Source organism: Zalophus californianus, chromosome 3 (assembly GCF_009762305.2).
Source record: "Zalophus californianus isolate mZalCal1 chromosome 3, mZalCal1.pri.v2, whole genome shotgun sequence".
NCBI classification, from domain to species: Eukaryota; Metazoa; Chordata; class Mammalia; order Carnivora; family Otariidae; genus Zalophus; species Zalophus californianus.
Window position 1 is genome coordinate 68,805,907 of NC_045597.1, and position 18,147 is coordinate 68,824,053.

The following is an 18,147-nucleotide window of genomic DNA, read 5'->3' on the forward strand; positions in this document are numbered from 1 at the left end:
TTGTATTAGGAGTTTGAAATGCTAGCCAGGAGGGAAGAAATGAATTTCAATGGTTTAAAAATTACTTTTCAGGGCTTTAACATAATGTATTAAAAGTATAGAGAACAGCTTGTAAATTAAAACATACGCACACCCTCCTCAGAACCACCCTACAACATACTTGTTTTTACTTTGCCAGGGAGGAAGTTAGCTTCGGAAGGGCACTGCCAAAATAATGCAAGGCTCAAGGGGAAAAGCAGAAAGAACAAAACAGCAGTTGCAAACTTTTTCCACTAGAGAGCTTCTGGAGAAGTTCACCCACTATGGGTTTGAGAGGGAATTCGTTTGTGTGTCGCTGGTTGTGTGTAGGAGAGACTGGGGGGCGGCAGGCTCCGCTGGGTGAAGGAGTGGGGACTCCCCCCACCCAACTGATGAGGTAATAGGGCAGTGCAGCCTCAGAGGAAGGATCCAGAGCTGATGCATGGCTAGAATCAGATCAAATTCTAACACAACTGCCCCTAAGGAGAAGAAAAGGCAATCCTCTCCCTGTCTCCCTTCCTCGTCATTGCCAGACTTGTTACGTCTGACCAGAGTTTCTCTTCACTCTCTCTCTCTCTCTCAGAAATAGGTTGCACTCTTAAAACTTCCTCACTACTTACCAGTTCTCAAACACAGTCCAAGGACGGGGACCACAGCAGGAGTGAAGGGGCTCCCCACAATGTCCCACAACTCCCCGAGTTCACACCGTTTACACAGAGATGCTCGCAGAAACTTCTCTTCACGTAAAACTGAACTGGGAATTTACCTGCCCCCCAGGCTCGGGCTGCTGTGAGACATCAGGGCAGAGATGAGTCCTCAGGGACAAGGGGCACAGAGCCCGGCTGGGAGTGGCACCCGGCAGAAGGTCAGGAGGGAGAACAAAGACCAGGGACCAACCCGCCCCAGCAGGGGAGGAAGGAGGGATGGGGAGCCCATCTCCCTCCCTTCGTCCCTTTCCCCCTCACCAGCACCCTATTTGAACCCCACTGTGAATCCCACTCGCAAGAGAGAAATTAGAGAAGGGAGATTCTGGGAACAGAGGCTGAGGGAGAAGAGAGAGGAAGAGGGAGGAAAACCCCAAGCCCAACAGGGCAGAGCTAGACATCTTCCTCCTGTGCTCGGACATCTTTGCTAACGGTGTCCCGAAGTTGCCTTTTAAATGTAAGAAGAGATTTAAGTATGAGACTGCCCTTTAAACCAAGTGAGGTCTGCAAAAGACCTAAGAATAATATAAGCCAGCAGAAAACGTATTAAGGATAGTGTTGATTTATTTCCTTATAAATAAAGGATTTCCATTTGATACTTACAAGAAAACAGCAACCCATTTCAACTAAAAGAAATTTCCTCAGATCTAAGCATTCTTCTAAATACTTTCTTTTGAACTGAAGGGTAACAGAATATGCCACCCCAAAATGTGACTGTAGGAGTTCAAGTCCTGTCACCCCAAAGTATGCTCTGCTGGTATAAAACTGATTATTTTGACCTGCAGGCACTCAAAAAATAGCAAGTGCAGGGAAAGGCTTTCTCTGAACTCCCCTTACCTGCCTAAAGACAGATCCTCCAAAAGGAACTCAGTTGTCACCAGTCCCCTCCTGGGGGGTTTCATTCCCCAGGAAAGATGGAGTCTTGTCACAGGAGACCAGAGTCCAACACAATACCCAGACAGACTTTGTCACAAACTATTGTGGTTCCTATTTACTCTTCTAAGGTCCCATTCATCTTTCTGAAAAATTATTTATTCTTTCCTAAGAGACCTATATCCCACCCCTGCTTCTGGCTTTTTCTATTAAGATGGTATGTATTTAAGCCTGAATTCTAAGTCATCTCAAGGAGTTACTCATTTTTCTCTGAGTATCTCCCATGTATATATAAGCTGCACATGTTAATAAATTTCTATTTGTTTTTCTCTTGTTAATCTGTCTTTAATTATAGGGGATCTCAGTTCAGAAGGGTAGAGGGAAAGTTATTTTTCCTTTACTACGGGACCAATGAATTGGCTAGAAGCACCCAGCATGCTCAATGCCATTGCTTGTCTATGAATACCAACATTTGTCTCTGTGTTGATCTCTATTTTCACAGTTCAGCAGCACCCTACCACCACCCTGCTCACTTAGCACCCTACTCTGTGCACTCCATTATATGATTTGGGTATCCTGCATTTTCTCTCAACAGACCTCTTTGAAAGCGGGGGTCAACCTTACTCATCTCAGTGTGCACTCCCCTCAACCAAGCATACCTGGTGATTAACCTAGGGCTTTGTATGCTAAGCATCCAAGTGCCTACTAAAATATTCCGTCAAACTCTAGAAAACAAATTCCCTTAAGATTGGGAAGTTAAAAATAATATTGAGGATTACCTAAATAGTAAGTGTTCAATAAATATTCGTTGACCATTCTGAAGAACTCCCTTACCATTTCAGTGACTAGTTCTAGAAATGAAATTTTGAGCTGTGAATCATTGGAGCAAGGGTTTTCATTGCCGAGGTACTTCTGCAACAGGGTGCAGCTATGCCTCGGGAGGGCTCTGCCTGATGTTCTTGCCTCAGGCTCAGCAGCTCCGCTGAGATCTCAGAAAATTTGCAGTTCTGTGTTACTTCTTGTTTATGGAAGAACGCAACTGCTTTAAAAGGCATTGAAAACTACTATATTAAAAGGGAGTATTTTATCTTTTTACTATCTTTTCAGATCTTAAATATTCATATATTTTTAATTTGTTACTCCTTTGGGGCTGATTTAAAGTGTAGGATGAAGTTAGGAAGATTTTTGGAGAGAAGGAAGCCATGTTCCAAACTGTGCCCTTAACATGCTCATTCAGGAACCACGTTTGGCCTGAAGAATGGACAATGTGCCATGACAACCTAATAAGGAAGCACTACTTACTAGTGATAGGGCTTGGTGACACTGCTGATTGGTTTTGTCAGCTGACTTACTTGAATGTAGTTGTCAACAATTCCCCAAGCAAAGTCACAAGGAAATGTTCCTTCTAGGGGTTGATTTTCAGGTAAAGGAGGGAAGCCATTTTTCTCTATCAGCTTTTGGTAGAACAAGGCTGAAGATTTTGGCAACAGTTTCTTCTCCTGGCTTAGAAAGTCAACATAGAAAAGTCCACGTCTGATGCTGTAGCCTCTGTGCCACTCAAAGCCATCCATAAGGGACCACGCCGTGTACCCAATGACGTCCACCCCATCCATCCTAATGGCTGCAAAGAGAAGAAAGGACAAGAACAACATGACTGACCCTTAGCTGGGCACTGGCCTCATGACTCAAGAACATTTGAGGGGCTTACTACTTATGGAAATAAGTTATGTATAATGCACATTGTTTGGTAAACCAATGACCTTTCTTACTAATAAAAGGCTATCACACCAGGATAATTCTAGAAATAAATGTCTTCACAAATAGGATGATCTCCAATATGTTTTTACTTGGACTATTTTCATTTCCAATAGGTGGTCATTGGGCCTGAGAAGATGTTTTCCTCCATTTTCTATCTTAGCATTGTGGCCGTGGCAATAAATGGATTAAAATCTTTAAAAGCATGAACTACACAATATTTTCTTCAGAAAGTGTTGGTATTCTTTTTTCTTTAAAAATTGTTTTATTCAGTGCAAATAATAAGAACCAAAAAACATGTACAGAGATCTAGATACCCTGGAATTTGCTTAATCCTTAATATAATCTAAAAATCTAGAGTAGCAACTCTAAGGGATTTTATTTATTTATTTGACAGAGAGACAGCGAGAGAGGGAACACAGGCAGGGGGAGTGGGAGAGGGAGAAGCAGGCTTCCTGCTGAGCAGGGAGCCGGATGTGGGGCTCGATCCCAGAAACCTGGGATCATGACCTGAGCCGAAGGCAGACGCTTAACAACTGAGCCACCTAGGCGCCCCACAAAACGAGTTTTAAAAATTAATTTAAGTTCCTCAAGACCCAGTGAGAAAGGTGTTATATAATGCATTCCTGCTATTGCCAAAATGATTTTCTGCATTACAATAAAAACTATAAATTCATAGTTTATTACAGATCATCTGAAAGATTGTTTTTCCTGTGGATTTTGGCAGGAAATTAGAATTTTATCCCCAATCCTACCTTTTAAGGTTTCCATTATGAATTTTTTGAGGTAATACATATATTTGGCGTCATCTCTCTTGGTGGTCCCTGAGACAAACCAGCCATTTTCCACAATAAATATTTGAGGGTGGTTATATTCAAGGTCAATCCAAGAAAGGAGTTGCCTCAGGCTGGGAGATTCCAATTGGCGGAACTTCATGTGAGGGTCCAATAGTTGAAAACTCAAGGTTGGTCCAAAAGAAAGAGCAAAAAAGTCAGCTGTTCCCTTGATGAACTTTTTCTCAGATTCAGTAAAATCAGGCAGAAGAGATGAAAGATTATTCTTCATGCTCTCAGGATAGTCACCATCAATGAATATGGGTTTGGCAAACCAGCCTAGTACAAACTCAAGAGATTTTTGACATTCTTTGATGCTATGGTCGGTCATTCTTCGAGGATTGATCCAGTGGGAGCTTAAGGCAATGGATACTTGGCCTCCCTGAGCTGGACGGAAAGAAGTATTGTAGAGATGCCAGATTTTGGCATGAGCCTATAAAGAGAAAAGCCATGGTGAATTTATCTCTGTGAGAAGAAATACAATACATTTTTGAATCCCCAACTCTATTGGTATCTGTTTCTCATCAAGCCTAACCTAATGAATAACCCCACAATGTAAAAGTCACCTGGAAACAATAAATTATTTTCAGAGGTGGGTCAGCCCACAGAGAGCTGCTACCATGACTGGAATTGTTTCCATTGTTTTTCAGTAGCCAGTGGAAAATGTGAATTTTTTGTCTTGAATGCTAAGTGATCATTCGTACTTTGAAAAATTAATGAAATAAGAATTTGTTATAATATCTTACTACTTAATTGACTTTGGATTATGTAATTTTTCATTAATAGGCTTCATGAGAAGAACCAATCCTGCATTATGATCACACCAGGAATTTCTAAATAGGATTATATATATTTTTTTATCCTAAGAGACTGGGAGTTTTCCAGTTGACTCAAGTTGTTGGAGTCAATTTAATATTTTGTGTTCATGCCTCACAGCTAAAATTCTAACACATGTTCCCACAATCTTTATTCTTCCCTAAGAAGAATCAGCACAGTAAATTAAGGACCAACTCCAATATCTAACCTTGGCTCACCCTTTGGAACTCTGGGACAGCGCTGGTTTCCCACAAGACCCAGGGTGCAAGGTACAAGCCAAGAGCAAGAATCACCCAAATACAGCTTCAAGGAGATCAGATGTCCATTGTTAGTCAGCGCTCAGCTGGGAGTTTTCTACAGCAATGAAATGGGCTTTGCTTCCTTAAGATTAACTTCACACTCCCATAAAATCTTACTGACTTCTGATAGCTTACTTTCACTTGTTTTCCTTTTACTTACAAAGACTAGTGAGGTTTACAGGGTTTTTCCTCCCTTACTTGAATTAAGTTTCCCTTCACTTTTGAATTCCTTGATTTACTCCCCTTATTTTTCTACAAATACAAGTGCTGTTTATCAGCCTTTTACTCCCCTAATATATCTTCCCTGAAAAACCCCATTCCAATTCTCGGTTTGACTCATGTTCTCCAAAATGATCATGCCAATTTCATCCCACTCCCTGGGCCTGAAGAAGCTCGTTCACTCAGTATGCCAAATAGCCTCTTCATCTTTCCTAAATATTCTTCTTGTGGTTCATTTTGGTGCAGGTGTCCAAGAATGATCTCATCACTGTTCTTATGAGTTCAGCCAAATAGTTCAATGGAATAAAACAGTTTATGTCTAACTTTCATTTTTAGTTTCTTGGTAAATATCTACTGTTTCATTCCACTGAATATATTTTTTCATGACCTGAAGCAGCTGCCCATATGCTAAAAAGGAAAAGGAGAATAAAAAGGGAAGCAGAAGAATAGTGGCATTTGCCCATGTGGTTCAAGAAACTGGGGCTCAGTCATGCTGGGCTGCTGGCTTTGTGACATCTCCCACCTTTATCTTCTTCACCTCTACCACCTGACCTCTCTCTCCCCCATTGTCAGGCAGACCAGGGCACTTCCCTAACTTGGCCCAATAAAGGCCCACAGACATGTCCTAAATCTAACAGACACACTTCTATAGAACAAGTGCTGTGATAGACAGTGTAAGGGGTCAGGCAGGAGAAAAAACAACCCCAGAACTTCCTAATCTGGGTCAGTTTTGCAGGTAGCTGAAGGAGGAGTCATACAACAGAAAGGCCTATGCTAACGGGCCATTCCTCTAACCTTGGATTCTGTGACAGAGTGCAGAGGAGGTTTGGTGAGGCAATGAATGCCCCGGGCCACATGGTAGTATACACATGGTCTTCAAAGTCAGACAAAATTCCTGCTCCATTACTTTTTTGTGTGTGTCTTTAACCACATTACCTAAACTGGGCAGGTGAGACTAATTTCCTTGTGTCTCTCACAGGGATGTTATGAGGATTAAATAGTTTACATGGAACACCTAACACAGTGTTTGCATATGGTAAGGTCTCCATGAATGCTTATTCTTTCTCTACCTGAAGGATGAGCAGGCCTAAAAAAGAAAGCATAACCCATAAAGTATAGAATACCACCTGCTAAGGAATTCAGTTGAAGAACAGCCAAGTGATGTAGTGATACCACCTGGCGCTTGGATTAGAAGAGACTTAGGTTTGGATCCCAACTCCCCCATCCATTACCAGGGTGAGCCTGTTACTTCTGTACAAATAGGAATAGAAGGTGTTCTGCAGGGACACAATGAGGATGAAAGGATAGGAGGCAAGGAAAAGTGTCTAGTAAGTAGCTGATTATTTTAGAGAAGTATAAATTTGCAGCATTGGGAAATTGATGATTAATTTTATGTGTCCACTTGCCTGGCCTAAGCCCCCCCACCCCCACCCCAGGTAGCTGGTAAAACATTTATCAAGGGTCTAGCTAAGCTGCGCCACGGTATTGCTGCCTCAGCATCCATTTTGTTTGGCCAAGTGGCCTGCAGGGACCTGCAGCTGACACCAGCCTCTCCAGCAAGGGCATGCTCCAGTCAGCAGCCTGCAGGGTCACAAGCAAATTTAAGTTCCTGACATGACCTCCGGATCGGCCCTTGTGATCAACAAGCTCCCCTCCCTTCCAGCACCTGGATGCCTTATGGGCCCTTTAGATAGACTACCCACCCCCCACCGGGGCTTACCAAGATCTGTTTTTTTGGTTTGAATTGACCAGCCTGGCCCTAGCCCAGGAACCTGAATAAAGGCCTGTATTTAGGCCCTGCCTCTCTCTTTGTCTGCGCTCTGCCTTGATCTCCCCAAGTGGCCCCTTAAGGCCGTGTACTTCCTCCAGGACCTGTGAGTCCCAGACTTCCCTATTTCAAGTTCTCTTGTGGTCAGTTGTGGCACTGAGGCTCACCATCCTGCACTGTGCTCCGCTTAACAAATGTTAATTTAACAAACCATAACAACAGTATTTCCGGGTGTGTCTAGGAGTGTACTCCTGGAAGAGATTAGCATTTGAATTGGTGGGATGAGTGAAGATCAGCCTCACCACTGTGGGTTGGCATCATCCAATGCATTGAGGGGCTGAAGAGAAAAGGGAAGGACAGGTGAACTCTTTCTCTGGAGAATGCAAACTAATATAGAGAGCGTCTTGGATATCGCTTGTCTTAACTGGTCACCCAACCTCCAAACCCCTACCTGATCTGTCCTTTGACTGCTCTCCACAGGAGCCCAACATGGTGGTCATCCCAGGTGTGGCATCTTCTCCAGAAAGTCCCCCACCCCCACCCAATCTGCCACACCAGGCTGCACGTCCTTCTCGCGGCGCCCTCCGAGTCTTAGGCATACCTCTCTTGCAGGTGATGACGCCTTCCTGCCCAGACTAAGCTGCCTGGGTGCTCCCTCATCCCCTCCCTGGCCCTTGGAGGCCCCAGTGTCTGTCGAACTGAACTGAAGCCTGCTTCATTCACCTTCATTCCATGTTCACATGGTAGATTTGAGTGATCAACTACTATAAGGCAAGGTGTAGGAAGGTCACCACCTTAGGTGTGGCAACAGCTAAGGATGATTAAGAGGGACGTGGTTATGTTTGTTTCTGCGTTGCTTTCTAATTATTCTGGGTATGTTCGTCTTACAAATTTGTCATTTCAAGATTGAGATTTAATAAAGCTATTGACAAGGACTCAGGGAAGTAATTAAGGTTATGCATAAGAATGTTCACCTACATACTATTTCTAATAGCGAAATATTGAAAACAATTGAAATGTCCAATATTCAAATATATTCACACCCATATATGCATGTTTTAACACATTATGGTATGACTAAAGATATACTACTATTCAGACATCATAAATAAGACAGAAGAACGTCCATTAACATGGCAAAACTGTTTCTAAAATACTAACTGAACAGAACAGTTTACAAAGCAGTAAGGAGAGTTTAACAGTATTTTTTATTAAAGAAAAACATGTACATAAAAACCTGGAACGATTTATAAGTTGTTAAAAAAAGGTTTTGTAGCAGGGTTGCAGGTGGTATAATTCTCTTCAACTTGTTTATCTATATTTTTTCATTTTCTACCATATGCATGTATCTTTAGAGGTAAGAAAAAAACCTTAAAATTTAAGAAAGGAAAATAGCTCATAGGAGCCAAATAGCTGGCTCTACTGAACTGTCCATGATGGTTATTTGAAAGCCGTGATCTAAATAACCCCTGCCTAATTGTTCTCTGTTGTGCCCTATGGTCTCTGCCTCAGCTCCCGAGTGCCAGACACATTGAACTCTCTGCGAAGGTCTGAAGTCCTCTAGGTTTTCATGCCTTCAAACGGGCAGCTCTCCCAAGTTTTCCAATCCCCGGTCCCTCCAGCTCACCCCACTTCAAAACCCAGCTCAAGCATCACCCCTCCGGGAAGTCTTCCCTGACATCTTCCATCTCTCTGCCCCTAAGTGTCCATTCCAGGTGTCTCCATGGCTGGCCTCGATCAAAACCTTCACCATATTGTGTTGCATTCATTTAAGTGTCTAGATTATAGGGGTTTCCAAGACATTGAGTGGATCCTTCATCTCTCTCTTCTCAGATTCTAGCAAAATGTCTGGGGCAGAATAAGTACAATGAACAGATATGGAGGAATGAAGGCTGGCAGAAAGAACCAGATCAAAGAGTTTGGGACAGAAGCAAACATTTTTCTGATTCAGAGTGAGAAAACTCTCTCATAAGATACCCTGGTTGTATTTTATTTCTGAGACCTTGAAAGACAGAGAGCTTTCAGGCACACACCATTAAGAAAATAAATTAGAAGGAATTTGGCATGGTAGGCTTCTGAGAATAATACTGCATTTTCTCAAAATGCACTAATGATCCAATTTGGGGCATAAGATACTGGTGTTTGATATCTTCTTCACTTCCTTTCCAACCTCACTGTTGATTTTGAAAGCTACATTCTGAAAAATCTATGTTCTGTGGAATATATATGCAAAAATCCTTGAAATAACTGGAGATCAAACACAATATTTTTTAAATGCACCAAAAGAGAGATGGGGTAGCAATACTAATATAAGACAAAATATACTTTTAAGTAAAAAATTGTTGCAAGAGACAAAAGGAACATTACTTATGGATAAGAAGGTCAATCCATCAAGAATATATAACAATATAAACACATGCACACCAAAAAGAGAACAAAATTAATGAAGCAAAAATTGATAGAATTGAGGGGAGAAATACATAACTTGATAATAATTGTTGCAGACTTTAATACTCCACTTTCAATAATGGACAGAAAATCTAGACAGCAGGTAACTGTGTGAGTGGCTCAGTCGTTAAGTGTCTGCTTTCAGCATAGGTCATGATCCTGGGGTCCCGGAATGGAGTCCCACATCGGGCTCTCTGAGCAGCAGGGAGTCTGCTTCTCCCTCTCCCTCTGCCTGCCGCTCCACCGCTTGTGCTCTCTCTATCAGATAAATAAATAAAATCTTAAAAAAAAAGAAAACCTAGACAGCAGATCAACAAGAAAACAGACTCAGAAAACAGCCTTGGACATCACTATAAATCACTCAGAGCTAACAGACATCTAGAACAACCTGCCCAACAAGAACAGATACACAATTTTCTCAAGTGCCCATGAAACATTCTCCAGAACTGACCATATGTGAGGACCCAAAACAATTCTTAATAAATTTTAAAAGACTGAGATCATACAAAGTATCTTCTCTGACCACTGTGAAGTGAAATGAGAAATCAATAGCATTCACAAACATGTGGAAATTTAAGAACACATTCTTAGAAGTCAATGGGTCAAAGAAGAAATCACAAGGAATATTAGAAAATATTTGAAGATGAATAAAAATCAAACCACAAGATGCCAAGACTCATGGGATGCAGCAAAAGCAGTGCTCAGAGAAATTTTATACCTGTAAGCGACCACATTAAAAAAAGAAAGACATCAAATCAAGAACTTAACTTTCCACCTTAAGGAAACAGAAAAAGAGAGCAAACTAAACCTACAGTTGGTAGAATAAAGGAAATAATAAAGATTAGAGTGTATATAAACAAGATAAAGTATCCAGACAATTATCTGACAAATTATCTAGACTATGAAAAACAGAGAGAAGACTTAAATTACTAAAACCAGAAACAAAAGTGGGGACATTACTACTGATCTTTTCTGTATATCTACTTCCATAATAAAAGGATTATAAGGGAATAAGATAAACAATTGTATGCCAACTAATAAGATAACCTAGATGAAATGAACAAATTCCTAGAAATACACAAATTGCCAAAAGTGACTCAAGAAGAAATAGAAAAAGGAGAGAGATACCACTTTTTTTTATTTTTAGTTCTGCCTTTTGTTGTATGATTTCCTTACTGGTTAAGCTAAGACTCTGGGACAAGGTTGGATGGGAGAGATACCATGTTTATGGATTGGAAGAGTCAACACTGGAAGTTATCCATCCTCCCAAAATTGATCTCTAAATTCCACACCATCCCATACAAAATCCCCAACACATTTTTTGTAGACATTGATGAGTTGTTTCTAAAATGTATATGATTATTCAAAGGACATAGATCAGTTCAAATAAATTGCTAAAGGAAGAACAAAATAGAAGCACTCACACGACTGGATTTCAAGACTTACTCTAAAGCTATAATATTCAGTATGGTGTGGTACTGGCATAAGAACAGACAAATAGATCAAAGAAGAATACAGAATTCAAAATAAACCTAATGAAAACTGATTTCTAACAAATGCATCAATGCACTTATAGGGCAAAGGAAAACCTTTTCAACAATCTCTCTTGCAGACATGAACAGACATTTTTCCAAAGAAGACATTCAAATGGCCAACAGACACATGAAAAACTGCTCAACATCGCTCGGCGTCAGGGAAATCCAAATCAAAACCTCAATGAGATACCACCTCACACTAGCCAGAATGGCTAAAATTAACAAGTCAGGAAAGGACAGATGTTGGCGGGGATGTGGAGAAAGGGGAACCTTCCTACACTGTTGGTGGGAATGCAAGCTGGTGCAGCCACTCCGGAAAACAGTATGGAGGTTCCTCAAAAAGTTGAAAATCGAGCTACCCTATGACCCAGCAATTGCACTACTGGGTTTTTACCCGAAAGATACAAATGTAGTGATCTGAAGGGGTATGTGCACCCTAATGTTTATAGCAGCAATGTCCACAATAGCCAAACTATAGAAAGAGCCAAGATGTTTATCAACAGATGAATGGATAAAGAAGATGTGTACACACACACACACACACACACACACACACACACAATGGGATATTATGCAGCCATCAAAAAAAAACACAAAATCTTGTCATTTACGACAACGCGGATAGAACTAGAGGGTATTATGCTAAGCGAAGTAAGTCAATCAGAGAAAGACATGTATATGATCTCACTGATAGGAGGAATTCTTAATCTCAGGAAACAAACTGAGGGTTGCTGGAGTGGTGGGGGGTGGGAGGGATGGGGTGGCTGGGTGATGGACATTGGGGAGGGTATGTGCTCTGGTGAGTGCTGTGAATTGTATAAGACTGTTGAATCACTGTTATCTGAAACAAATAATACATTATATGGTAAAAAAAAAAAGATAGTAGGAAGGGAAAAACGAAGGGGGGAATCAGAGGGGGAGACGAACCATGAGAGACTATGGACTCTGAGAAACAAACTGAGGGTTCTAGAGGGGAGGGGTTAGCCTGGTGATGGGTATTAAAGAGGGCATGTATTGAATGGAGCACTGCGTGCTATATGCAAACAATGAATCGTGGAACACTACAACAAAAACTAATGATGTAATGTATGGTGATTAATATAACATAATAAAATAAAATTTAAAAAAACAAACTCTCTTGCAAGAATTGGAAAAATATATGAAAAAACAATGAACTCAACCTTACACCTTGCATAAAAATTCATTTGAGACAGATCATAGATCCAAATGTGAAAGCTAAAACTATGAAACATAGAACAAAACAAATCTTGATCTTAGAACATAGAAAGCACTAATAATCATAAAAGAAAAAACTGATGAATTGGACTTCATCAAAGTTACAATCTGCTCATCACAAGTTAACAAAAAAAGGGGTGCCTGACTGGCTCAGTCAGAAGAGCATGTGACTCTTGATCCTGGGGTTATGAGTTTGAGCACCACGTTGGGTGTAGAGGTTACTTACATAAATAAATAAGAAAACTTGCAGTTATTTAGCTTTTAAATAAAGAGATCAATACTGATTTATTCACTCGCTCATTTATTCATTCAACAAATGTCTTAGGTACCTTTCTAAGTTTCTAGAAATCAATAGGATTCAAAATAAGATTCTGATCTCATGAAGCTTACATTCTAGGGAGAAAGAGAGAGCCTCGAAATACAGCTGAGGAAGAGACTAGGAGGTGGCAGGGATCAGAATGGAGGGGTACAATACAAAAGGCTTCTTTGAGCAGGGATGTTTGAGGAGAGATCTATCAATAACAGCATCAATGAAGAATGCTAAATAAGACCTGGAGAGAAAAAGCATTCTGGGTAGAGGATTGGGCAAGTGTAAAGAGAGATCTGTGGGTCTGGCGAGAATGTGGCAGGTTGGAGGAAAGCCATATAGAAAGTAAAGGGGGCATCTCCTAAAAAGAAGATCAGACACAGGTATTTAGCCCCCACTCCCACCTCCAAACCAAAAGGGGCCCTTGCCAATGACTGACAGGTGTGGGAGTTCAAAAGTCCCACAGAAGGCAATTTACAGTCCAGACGTCCCTCAGGGGTCAAGCTGAAATGGCAACATCACTTGCCTTTACCCCTTCCCTAGTTCTGCTCTCATACCCTCACTGCATCAAGTACTTCTTCCCCCAGGGTCTGCTTCTCAGGGAGCCGGACCTGCGTCAGGCTGGCCCAGCCTTGTAGGGCCAAATAAGGAGTTTGGATTCTGTTCTAAATAAGGTGAAATTCACTAGATAGTTAAGAACATGGGCTAAGTCAGACTGTTGTAATTCTGTGCCCTTATCAGCTGTGTGACCTTGGACACATCATCTAACTCTCTGTGCTTCTGTTTCCTCATCTGTAAAATAAGGACAAGAATAGCACCTTACGTTCCTATTCTTACGGGGATGAAATAAGTCAATATATGAAAAGCACTTATAATTGTGACTGGCCGGGTAAGTTTATTCTTCAAGTGTGGTAGTAATGTAATTTATGATTTTTTAAAAGATCACTGGCTGCTATGTGGCAAACCATCTCCAGGAGGGCAAGCTAGAGGCAAGGAAACCAGTTCGGCAGCTATTGCCGTGGTACAGGCAAAAGATTGGTTTGGACCAAAGGAGATAATGAGAAGTGGCCAGATTTAGGCTATCATCGAACTTGGTGATGAATTATACATGACTTGCAAGGCAGGGAAAGAATCAAGGACAATAGAGAAAGCAACAAGCAAGGGCTTGCGGAAGGAAAGTGATCAAGTTCTGTTTGGGTCATGGTTCTGATCCCTCAGTGAAGATGCCTGGTTGTGGCTGGGTGGATGAGCCAAAAGTTTGAGAAGACAAGGATGGATGGTATTAACAAACATTCAAATACATTTCAGAGGTAACACTGAAAGGGTCACTTTTGGGTATCATTCCTTAGATTTTTTTAAAAAGATGAAATGGAATAATTCTTAAAGGATTAATTTAATCCTACAAATAATCTTAATTAAATTGACTGAGACCAATGGTTAAAGAATTGAAATGCAGCCCATAAGCAAAAAAATATTTCAAACAGCTAGTTTGTGGCTACTCTCTACCCAAGAAGAGACCTCGAGGTGTTGTCTAGTTCTAAATTAAAGGTACATTCTTTTAAGAAAGGTCAAAGGACTAAACAAATTTTAAATCATGATTACATGTCCAAGGACTCTCTTCAAAGTCACTGCCATACTTTGCTGTTACCCAAGTATGCCAATGTTCCTGTTTGGAGACCAAACCCTCTTATTTCTATCAGCACGGCTCTGTAGATTATAAACTACAGTTCCTTCAGATAGAATTTCAAGCAGCCTTCACAAAACAACCATCTAAAAGAGGACAAAAATAATTTCCAAAACATAGTCATCTATAATTTTATGCACAAAAATACCGTAACCAATAGTCTCTGTGTGCAGTTTCCCAAACGTTGCCCAGGACCTGCCTCAGTCATCCGGGCCCCAACCTATGCCTGAGGCCTCACACATCCACCTTCCCTGACCCCCAGTCAGACAGATGTGTGGAAAGGGCAGCAGCTGACCTTGCGTGCCTTCACTCTGGACTTCTTAGCAAATTAAATATGTAGACTTTCAACTTTGAGCACCAAGCCTTCCAGCCTCTCACAAGTTAAGAGGAAGATCAAGTACAGTTTCATACCCATATGTGTTTCATATCTCATCACTTCCCAACCCAGCTCCTTTACCACAGACAAGTTAATTTCTTGATACTCCTCACACAGGGCTGTACCTTGGATGACAACCCATCAATCCTGAAATGACATTCTACTTTTCCTTCATTATCTAGAGCCTTCCCTGCCTTCTGTTTTAAATTTGTTTCTTCTGAGAAGAGTCCATAATTAACCTGCTTACTCTTGGTGCTATTTTCCCCAGTCATTCACTGTAAATGTCCACTCTGTCCAAATTCAGCTCCATTCTCATCTCCTCTGTGAAGACTTGTTTGGCTTCCTGGATGCATTTAGACATTCCTTTCCCACCACACCCTGAACACATATAGTTGCAGTAGATACCATGCTTCTTCATAGTTCTTCATAAATTAGCGGCTCTTCACCAAGACCGTATACTCTTCATCAACAGGAGTTGAATCGACATAACCTGAACACCTCACAATATGAGATTATTTATTTATTCTTTTAGTCAAATATTTATTGAGTAGCTACTATGGGTCAGACATAGTTCTTGGATTAGGTGAAACAATCTAAAGGGACAACAATAAGGATCAGTTGAAATAGTCCAGGACTAAGGGATTAAAGGGAACAAATTATTTGTTAGCTACAAAGGATCATCAATCATTTTAAATAAATTATAGTGAGCTAAAGATAATACATGTGCAGTATTACCTAATTTATGGACTCATATGTGCATATATAGAATAAATAGACATAAGACAGGAGTCATTTTCCACTTTGAGTTGAATGACCCAAGGCAGACCAGTGAGAGATCCTCCCTCAGATATTTTCTGCTATAGTAGATGCAAGGTTCTCGCCTGCCTTTGGAGTAAATCTGGACTTGCTTGGGCATGGGAAGACAGCTTCTGTGGTGTGATGTAAAGAAGCCAAGCAGACCCAAGCATGTGAGCATGAAAGAGAGAGAGAGAGAGGGACAGAGATTGCCCCGCCCCATGGTAATAATTACCTGCAAGTCCAATCCCTAAAGTGTCTGGAGCTGTTCTCCAATTCTGTGAATTATCCCAGTGTCCTTTGAATAAAGTCTCTCTTTTTTCCTTAACCTAGTTATAGTTGGGGTTGGTCATTTGCCAATATAGAAGTCCTAAATACACATATAGCCAAATTTGAGATTCTATAAGACCTCACTGAGGTAAAGGTATGCTTTTACAGCTAGGCAAGAAAAACGCCAAGGTACATTTTTTAAATCATGGCGTGATTCTGGAGTTTTGTATAATCATTTTGTCTGGATTTTTCCAAAGTAGGTTACATAAAAGGCCTTATTCATTTGTTTTTAAGCATAAACTTCCTTCAAATGAAGTAAAAAAATTCATAACTCAGTTGGAGTAAATACATCAATAAATCAGAGATTAAGTTTCTTGCCTCATTTATCTGTCCAAAACTAATCAACATCAGTTGATTCATTCTATTCAATACTAAATCATGCAGCTATAAAAATCCTTCCAAGTCACTGATGCTAGGTTGTTAACAAAATATCCAGCTTGTGACCAGAATCCACCTAGTCCATTTATCACCATGTTCTTAGAGACACAGAGGACTTCCAATCCCTGGATTTTATATCTCTGTTTTTCTAACAGCAACAAAAGGAGAATGGTGAAGGAAGAAGTAGGGAGACATCAGGCTAGACGAGAAAAAGAGATGAGAAGATAAAGAATTCAGATAAGGGATGTTTATTACACGGTCAGCAAAAGCATCCTGTGGTTCATCCATCAGTTGGAATCTTTTCAGTAAACATCTATTACTAAAATCACCAACGTAATTCTATAATACCCTCATGAGCTAGCTGCTCTCCGATTTCAACAAAATTGAGAAAAGTCTTTTTCTCATAAGAGTCAGCTTCACTCTTATGTGAAGTTTACAGGCTCAAAAAAAAAAAAAAAAAGAAAAAATATCAGTTCACAGGCTCATTCCCGGCTGTTTGCTTTCGAAATAACTCAATTCCCCTTGCAGTAAAGAACACTTTCCACCTAAAGAAAAAGTGACTTGTAAGCATGTGAGGGTTTCTGCATTGTCAGACAGGGTAAGATTATGGAAACCTAAAATATGTTCTATGGAGGGGAGCCTGGGTGGCTCAGCCGGGTAAGCGGTGGATGCTTGATTTCAGCTCAGGTCACGATCTCAGGGTTGTGAATTTGAGCCCCACATCAGGCACCACGCTGGACGTGGAGCCTGCTTAAGATTCTCTCTCTCCCTTTCTCTCTCCCTCTCTCTAAAATATATATATATATATGCATATATATATATATGTATGTATGTATATTTTTAATGGAGTAGCTGGTAGTAGAAAGTAACTGCCCACACTTTTCCTCTCTCTCCCATTTGCCTTATGTGGTAGCAGTTTCTACATGGCCTTATGTCACATTAACATCTATCAATCCATGTCCATTAACATCTAACAATCCCCTAATCCACAGTAAATAACAAATCAAGCAAAGTCATACTCCCCTCTGCACCCCCAGAAAATCAGAATCAGAGAATGGGGTTAACCCAAGCAGGCCAGCTCAGGAAGACACCCAATCTTTCTGTGTCTAGGGAAAAAAAAACAAACACTTTTTTTACAGTCTCCCTTTGTGATCCTAAATAATCCTCAAAGATTATTCTTTATCCGTACCCCCCACCCCCCAAATAAAAGCGGCTCTCCTTGGGCTTTGGTCGGGTTCATTTACAAATGTTCTCCTAGGGATGTTAATTAACACATAGAAGCCACTTGGCCCTTCAGTGTTGAGCAATTGCTAAATCTGTGGCTTCTTTCTGCGGATGGCCTAAGAAATCAAAGATGGCATTTGCAATAGCCACTATTATGCCAGAGAGATTTTGTTTGCTTGCTGGTTTTGTTTTGTCTTTTAATTGCTCGTATAGGCCTTTCCATTCTGAGGCTAAAAACCAAACCCCCAAAATTCTTCTCCACACGTTTCATTTGCAGTACCCATAAATTTAGTGAGCTCCTCTCTCCACTAGGGCCCCAGGAAGGACTTATTGTGCCAGGAAGTAGGTCTCTCTACTTCCTCAAAGCCGGGGTCTCTGGGAGAAGCAGTTTGGATGGGGTGCTCAGGCTGTGCCTCATTCCAGAAAGTGGCTTCTGAGCAGAGGCTTCAAACAGGGGAGGAAACTGATTCTGCGGATTTGGGGGTCAGGTCAGGTGGGGAGGACATTCCAGGCAGAGAGGAGAGTCAGAAGAGAAGTTCCCAAGTCACA

The 18,147-nt window shown here is 41.0% G+C and overlaps 1 protein-coding gene across 2 annotated transcripts in view; it reads right to left on the reverse strand.

Moving 5' to 3' along the window:
* KL (klotho) overlaps window positions 1-18,147 on the reverse strand; it is a 43,764-nt gene that overhangs the window by 6,034 nt on the left and 19,583 nt on the right. For both annotated transcript variants that reach the window (XM_027590937.1, XM_027590936.2), the window contains exons 2-3: window positions 4,106-4,616; window positions 2,948-3,216 (exon numbers count right to left, since the gene is read on the reverse strand). In XM_027590937.1, the coding sequence (XP_027446738.1) occupies window positions 2,948-3,216; window positions 4,106-4,616 (780 nt within the window). The remainder of the gene's footprint in view (window positions 1-2,947; window positions 3,217-4,105; window positions 4,617-18,147) is intronic.